The sequence below is a fragment of the Schistocerca nitens genome, chromosome 2 (assembly GCF_023898315.1).
Source record: "Schistocerca nitens isolate TAMUIC-IGC-003100 chromosome 2, iqSchNite1.1, whole genome shotgun sequence".
In the NCBI taxonomy this organism is placed as follows: Eukaryota; Metazoa; Arthropoda; class Insecta; order Orthoptera; family Acrididae; genus Schistocerca; species Schistocerca nitens.
Window position 1 is genome coordinate 542,828,708 of NC_064615.1, and position 8,293 is coordinate 542,837,000.

The following is an 8,293-nucleotide window of genomic DNA, read 5'->3' on the forward strand; positions in this document are numbered from 1 at the left end:
ATGCAGGTGATCAGACAGGATGCTTACGTACGTGGCACCCGTCTGAGTCGTTTCTAGACGTATCACGCGTCCCATATCACTCCAACTGCCCACGTCCCACACCATTACAGAGGCTCCACCAATTTGAATGTCCCCTGCTGTCATGCTTCTTCCATGGATTCATGAGATTTTCTCCGTTTTCCGGTAGCCGATGTCGGTGATTTGATGTTTCATCGGATTCCTGATATTCACAGTACACTCGTGAAATGGTCGTATTGGGAAATCGCCACTTCATCGCTACGTCGGAGATGAGGTGTCCGAACGCTCGTGCGCCGGCTATGTAACACCGCTTTCGAACTCACTTAAATCTTGATAACCTCCCATTTTAACAGTAGTACCCGATCTAACAACTGCACCAGGCACTTGTTGTCTTATACAGGCGTTGCTGACAGCAGCGCCGCATTCTGCCTGCCAAGATATCTCTGTGTTTTAATACGTATGCAGCATCTTTGGCGCTTCAGTGTATGTATTTAAAATTACACCGCACCTAGGTCCTCGGTGTACTATCCTCTAGGTGCAGTTCTCTCACCTTCAAAATGGGAAGCTCTTTAGACCGCAAAGCGCATAATATAAACGATCAGTGGCATCTATACATTTCTTTTCTTCAGGATTTGAGCCGTACTGCATTATCACAAACTTCGTTGATAGAAAAAAAATCTTCATTTCTTGCCTGTGCGAAAACTGTACCGTATTAATTAAAAAAAGCTTTATGAGCTATTTGTAAGAACTCACTTTTTTACAAGAGCTTTTTCTTCTCACTGCACATTTAACAAGTACTGCCCGTAAGATGCGTGTAAGATATCTACTTAAGCTGTGTTGGTGAGCTGTGGAAGTTAACTTACATGGACACCGGTCTTTTTGCTTTCTCGGCTCTACTAGAATGACACCGAATGAGAGAAGGGTGAAGGATACCAATCTTCTTACAATGACATTGAATGAAAGTTGGAAATTTATGGTAAGATCTTACGGGACAAAACTACTGAGTTAATCGATCCCTATGCTACACACTACATAGGTTAATTTACGCTATGGAGAAAACACATACCCATGCCCGATGGAGGACTCGAACCTCCGACGGGGGAAGCCGCACGGACAGTGACAAGATGTCTCAGATGGCTCGGCTACCCAGCGCGTCTACATCGAATGAGAAGGAAGTGAACGGTGCAGTATGATAACCCGTCTTTTTGACAACGGTTTTTGAAATAGCGATGGTAATAAATAAGACAGAATGAACGATAATACAGCTTGCCAAAAACAGGGAAAGTCATTCCGCTGCTTGTTGCTGCAACCAGAGTTCCTGGAGCGGAAAATCAGAAAGGAGCGATATGATAACATTCGATGATGCCATTGGGGGTTTAAACATATATAAATGAACATGTAAGACCGAGAGCAGTAGTATTTCTTATCGAGTACAATGAAGTCTGCTCTGATCTATGTTACTGGTAAGTATTGGCAGAAAATATAAATTTCCTTTCACGATAAACATTTTTTTATTACCTTCTTTTTGCATGATTTCTGAGATAGTTATTCGAGTGAAAATCTATTTATAAGCTCGGCGAAGAATTGGTCACAGCCACAATTTTGAGAGATGATTATATGGAAGGAAACAATAAAAAAATTCCTTTGCACATGGATCATGAAATGCACACCTTAATAGGCATGAGCACTTTTTCATCTTGACTACTTTGAAACACATCAAGTCTACGTAAGCTGTTTACTATCATTCACAGAATGCAGTAAAACAACGAGTAATCAAATGAGATCACGTTTTTTGTTGTTGTGTAGCAGCATATACTCCTCATATTGTCACTGGATTAGAAAAATGTTTTTCGTGACACGTGTACCCATCGTTCAATGGAAACAGTGGATCTAATCCAAATATCAATGTTTACTGATAGAGCGTAGTGAGTTACGACCTGATCGTTAACACACGAGTGTTTACTGTGTGCAACAACGATATAAATGTAAAAGCATGGGAAAAAATGAAGTTTTGCTGAATTTAGCCGTAATTTGATATGCCAATGTCGTCTGAACGAATTTTGCAGAGTAGAAAGGTCGTCAGCTCCAAAAAGGGGCAAAAGTTAAATTTGGTAAACAGCTAATCACGCAAATACTGGGCAAGAAAGGTAATGGGGCAAATAAATGAAATGCACTCGCGATAGCTTAGATGCTAAAACACGTGTAACATGAACACTGAAGACGTTCATCTAGCCTGCAATAATGTTAATTATACTTCTGCAACGACTAGTAACGCTCCATAGAAGCTATGTTGTAGTACGTAATTCATGATAATGCTGTATGTTTGAAAATATGTTAAATCGTGACCAGAACAGAGGACAATTCTTTACCGGTTACTTCGGAAATGATGCCATAGAAACCGCCATTTAAGGCAACTGTTATCTGCCAATACTGATGCTACGTAGACATATGCAATAAAGTTATTTACAGAACACAACATAAAATAGTAAACTTTCTTTGACTATCAGTTAGCCAGCATACTTTTGTCAATAAAATATGAATTGCATTTGAATCACTTCTAGTTTGATCTGATTGTGTGCATTACCGTAGGTGTGCAACACTGTATGAACAAATATAGATACTATGACTTTTTATTACAATGAGATTTTATTTAAAATCAATTGTAACACTAACTGGATCGAATTTATTTTAACTGTTTCTTTTACTTACGACTTTCTCGGAAGCTATGGTTTGAGAGTAGTACGCACTTGATGGTTAACTACCTGAATCTATACAGTTTGCTTTGAGGAATGTCCCAAAAAGTTACGGTTACGCTGGAATGCCTGTTAGGAGTATATAAAAATACTGGCTATATCTTACTTTGCGATGTGTTGCTTCTGGTGCGATGTAATGCTTATTACGAAATTCATTAATGGCGGTATGCTCCTCTTGATTAGTCATCAGCTTGAATAAAATATATGCACACAGCAGTCTTCATTAATTCCAACATCTTCTTGCTATCATGTTCTGTGTCCATACACGTCCTGACTTAATTACATTTTGCCTTCCCACATACATATTGTAAAACCATTTAGATAACAATCACCATTTGGCATTTGCGAGCTGACACACATACACTCCTGGAAATTGAAATAAGAACACCGTGAATTCATTGTCCCAGGAAGGGGAAACTTTATTGACACATTCCTGGGGTCAGATACATCACATGATCACACTGACAGAACCACAGGCACATAGACACAGGCAACAGAGCATGCACAATGTCGGCACTAGTACAGTGTATATCCACCTTTCGCAGCAATGCAGGCTGCTATTCTCCCATGGAGACGATCGTAGAGATGCTGGATGTAGTCCTGTGGAACGGCTTGCCATGCCATTTCCACCTGGCGCCTCAGTTGGACCAGCGTTCGTGCTGGACGTGCAGACCGCGTGAGACGACGCTTCATCCAGTCCCAAACATGCTCAATGGGGGACAGATCCGGAGATCTTGCTGGTCAGGGTAGTTGACTTACACCTTCTAGAGCACGTTGGGTGGCACGGGATACATGCGGACGTGCATTGTCCTGTTGGAACAGCAAGTTCCCTTGCCGGTCTAGGAATGGTAGAACGATGGGTTCGATGAAGGTTTGGATGTACCGTGCACTATTCAGTGTCCCCTCGACGATCACCAGTGGTGTACGGCCAGTGTAGGAGATCGCTCCCCACACCATGATGCCGGGTGTTGGCCCTGTGTGCCTCGGTCGTATGCAGTCCTGATTGAGGCGCTCACCTGCGCGGCGCCAAACACGCATACGACCATCATTGGCACCAAGGCAGAAGCGACTCTCATCGCTGAAGACGACACGTCTCCATTCGTCCCTCCATTCACGCCTGTCGCGACACCACTGAAGGCGGGCTGCACGATGTTGGGGCGTGAGCGGAAGACGGCCTAACGGTGTGTGGGACCGTAGCCCAGCTTCATGGAGACGGTTGCGAATGGTCCTCGCCGATACCCCAGGAGCAACAGTGTCCCTAATTTGCTGGGAAGTGGCGATGCGGTCCCCTACGGCACTGCGTAGGATCCTACGGTCTTGGCGTGCATCCGTGCGTCGCTGCGGTCCGGTCCCAGGTCGACGGGCACGTGCACCTTCCGCCGACCACTAGCGACAACATCGATGTACTGTGGAGACCTCACGCCCCACGTGTTGAGCAATTCGGCGGTACGTCCACCCGGCCTCCCGCATGCCCACTATACGCCCTCGCTCAAAGTCCGTCAACTGCACATACGGTTCACGTCTACGCTGTCGCGGCATGCTACCAGTGTTAAAGACTGCGATGGAGCTCCGTATGCCACGGCAAACTGGCTGACCCTGACGGCGGCGGTGCACAAATGTTGCGCAGCTAGCGCCATTCGACGGCCAACACCGCGGTTCCTGGTGTGTCCGCTGTGCCGTGCGTGTGATCATTGCTTGTACAGCCCTCTCGCAGTGTCCGGAGAAAGTATGGTGGGTCTGACACACCGGTGTCAATGTGTTCTTTTTTCCATTTCCAGGAGTGTATCTCTACCACACCATAGACGCTTCGCAACTCATCTGTGCCCTCTGTTCTAGGACTCCGTGCGTTCGCGAAAACGATGTTATTTTTCCGTGAAATATATTCCTCGTGTTAGTTCAACATAATTTCTTTGACTCTGGCAGCTTATTTACTGCAACGATCTATGTAATTATTTCTTATTTATTCATCCAGCATACATTATATTTCGATGAAATTTAATTAATGACAAAATTCATAAGTAGCTGTAATCACGAGAAATGGTTATAAAGTCATGAAAGGAAGAAGCTGAAAAATACATGAGACATCGGGTGTTACATGTGACGTGTGACGTGCATTTGTGAGTCGTCGCTAAAGGTCATGCTCAATATGGTGGTTGCTATTGTCTTTGTAATAAGAGGCTCCCATTATTCTGGCAAATGCAGAGAAAAAACTACAATGTAAATGGTTTTCACAAGCTGTTCACAATACATACTGGTTCAGTTAGAATTGATGTATGTGCTGCACTTACCCAGAACTATCAATACGGTTTACAGTTTCCCAAACTGCTCATAGCTCTTACGGAAAGCGTTTTGAGCCCATTTGTACTGGACATTTCTAATGGTTTGATCTAAACTACCTCTCAAAGTATGCAGTACTTATTCTTTTATCCGATATATTGTGATCAGTAGTGGGCATGTGACACTTCCTCGTTGTACCCTTGACATTATCTTGCCCGCGAAAGGCAAAGGTCCCGAGTTCGAGTCTCGGTCCGACACACAGTTTTAACCTGCCAGGAAGTTTCATACCAGCGCACACTCCGCTACAGAGTGAAAATCTCATTCTGGAAACAGTTACATTGACTTTCATGTACAACTTAGAGTCTACCAGACAACAGAGTACCATTACCATTCAGAGGAGTCACTTCAACAAGTGGCAGAGTTGTGGCACTAGTCATTTGAGTTGCACCTTATCTCCGTATTGTCAACCTAGCTCATGGGTGTCACATTACCAGACAATAGTAGCAGAGTGCTAGATGGTAAAGTTGCACCAACAGCCAGTAGACAATGTTGCAACCTGTAATAATGTTCACTGTTTTCTACAGCACTGGTCGCAGTTGCGGTGGTCCAAGGACAACCAGAACAGTCGACCACTGCCGCCAACCATGGCGAGGAACAGTCGTCAGCCACCATCCCGGCTGTGATAACATTGGTGGCGGCGTCGTACACGGAAGAAGACGAGGATACCATTTGTGTCCAGGCAGACAACAAGTTCTACTTGTACGCCAATTCACTGAAGCTGTATTCTTGCTACCACCTACTACCGAAGGGTAAATTATTTTCAATAGCACGATTTTGTGTCCATTGTTGACAAGATAACCACAAACTGTTGACTATAAAATTTTTGAAGCGTTCCAAAGTGAATGTGAGAATGAGTTAAATCAAACCATGAAGGGAAAGTGTTTATCCTTACGTTATACCTTAAAGGCAAAATATAACCTCTCCGTGAACAATGCAAGATACGGCACTTTACGAAATTACATCTCATTGAGATTCTTCACCAAAACTATTCAGAGCAATTTCCAGCACATATTTAATCCTTTTTTTCCAGTTATTTCTTAGACTCTTACATGTGATGCATTTCTAATCTTTCTACGATGTAGAATCTGTATTCTATTATCTGAATTATGTTGTGTAAAGCGACATGAATTCTCCATGGGCTTTGGTTTCAACATTTAGCGAAGAGATATTTTAATAGGCAACAGATATTCTTACTGCGGGGTTTATTTTGACAGTAATTGTGTTGCCTGTTTGGTACCTAGAGGTCTTCCACAATCTCACTGTTATGGCACCATAAGAGAGCGAAAAATGAAATTCATGCCATGTAAATAGTTGATGACTTATCATCGTGCTATCAGTAGTAAATGTAAAATAGTATATATTTCTATTCATAGTTTCTAACTCTATTGAAATATGTTCCTTCTATTTGTTGTAGTTTACGTGGTGAAACCAAAGAGTCTGTGTAAACCAGTCCTGTCAGACTGTCCCAAGAACTAGGAATATTGCAAGTGTGTCGGCTCATCCTGGAGGAGCTGACTCGTCTGGGATTGAGTGAAGACCAGATGGCTGTGCTGCTGACTGAAGACATCAACAATTTTCACAGAAAGAAGTAAATTCCAAAAGTGTAGAACTTACCCCTTTCACTAGCAAGAGAAACCGGTGGAATCAATATCTCTTGTTTTGTGATAGTTTCTGATTGCTTCAAGATTTGCAATAAATCAGTTTTACAACCAGGCTAGAAACTGAGTGGAAAAATTATTAATTAAAACATGGTTCTGCCTGTTGTATCTTTCTGTTGGCCTTGTAATAGTTTTATTCTGACACAATACAACTGTTCTTTCATGTCGTCAACTGTTATATTTCAATTGTAGAATACATTTCCTAATCTGTAGCTTTACATATATAGTGGCAAAGTATAACTGCGTATTAAATGTACGCAATACATCACATCCATTCATGCTAACCATGGACCATCCAAATACCCTGTTCCTGCCTTCACACGTTGAGTGGAACGATGACACCGATGGTCACTGCAGAGACTTATGACTGCCACAGTGGCTTGTCCTTGCCTTTCCTGGATAACACATGAAATAGTTGAAAGCAAGAATAAATGGTGTCTTCTCTGGCCGGCCATCCGATTGCTCCTGCTCCTCACCGATGACCAGACCTGCACTCTGGGCAACGCCATCGCCGTGCCACTGGAACGACGCCATCTCCAGCGTTACAGAACCCCTGGTTGCCACCCGTGGTAGCAACGCGGCCACATCCTGCCATCTGAAGTCGCCTCCCAAACCGCAGATGCCAGCGAAGCGCTCTGTGACCCGAGCAGCGCGTGCACGCCACCTGCCACACGTATACACCTGCAGCTACGATGCCGGAATATTTCTAGGGAACGCCGCACAGTGCCAGAAAATGGAGCGTATACAGAAGAATGTCAGCGCTGTATGAGTTTGTAAAAATATAACAAAGAGTCGTTGTATCTTCACCAGGACCCTCCCCTGCTGTTGCCCACATCCCCCATCCTTGGCAGGCAACGCGGTCCAGTTTGCATTTCTCTCTTTACATTTCACGTATGTTTAAGTACTACACTTAAATGCATACTGGTTTCTCGTTGCGAGGACTGTGTTCGTCTTTAGGGCGACCATGTTGAGGAGTAAACGTGTATATATGAAGAATAAAGATGTAGAATGTTAATAAAGACTGTTTCCATTAGAAAGCTTAAGAGTTTTCACATGAAAAATTTGGAGCCATTATTTTTCAACAAGCCCTCATACTAAAACTCGTGTTGATATACTATAATGAAAAGACATGTAAGAAGAATTATTGAGCTGTAGCCATGTCTTTCTACTAACGATATTCATCAACTTTTTGTGTTCGAACTGACAATAATGTCATTTTATGGAACAAGAAAAACAACTTCCATATCGCTACTATTACTCCTGCTGGGTAATTAACTATTGTGAAGGCAGGGTTTAGATGATCACATACTGTGTCAGAAAGGATCCTCAGACACAAAGAATTCACAAGGATGACGGTGTTCGTGCTTATTTCTCTTCGTCATTCAGGTTCGTCAGAAGCAACAACAACTCAACGTAAACTACAGTGGCCAATCTGGTCGACGAGCTGTGGAAACTGGTTTAATGAACCTGAAAGGCAAAGCTCTTTAATAAGTTATTTTAAATGCGAAGAATTTATTCAAACGAACT

At 43.1% G+C, this 8,293-nt stretch overlaps 1 protein-coding gene across 1 annotated transcript; it reads left to right on the plus strand.

The window, feature by feature from the left end:
- Window positions 1-1,346: 1,346 nt before the first annotated feature.
- LOC126236528 (uncharacterized) lies at window positions 1,347-6,938 on the plus strand. The gene is made up of 3 exons (XM_049945894.1): window positions 1,347-1,481; window positions 5,633-5,857; window positions 6,523-6,938. The coding sequence occupies exons 1-3, from the start codon at window positions 1,454-1,456 to the stop codon at window positions 6,582-6,584; spliced, it is 315 nt and encodes a 104-aa protein (XP_049801851.1). The 5' UTR covers window positions 1,347-1,453; the 3' UTR covers window positions 6,585-6,938.
- The last annotated feature ends 1,355 nt before the right edge of the window (window positions 6,939-8,293 follow it).

Excerpts from the sequence above, each read along its gene's own strand:
- LOC126236528 (XM_049945894.1), top strand. The coding sequence starts at position 1,454 with ATGAAGTCTGCTCTGATCTATGTTACTG. Across the intron at positions 1,482-5,632 it reads TGCTCTGATCTATGTTACTG|CACTGGTCGCAGTTGCGGTG; the intron begins GTAAGTATTGGC and ends TGTTTTCTACAG. Across the intron at positions 5,858-6,522 it reads CTACCACCTACTACCGAAGG|TTTACGTGGTGAAACCAAAG; the intron begins GTAAATTATTTT and ends TATTTGTTGTAG.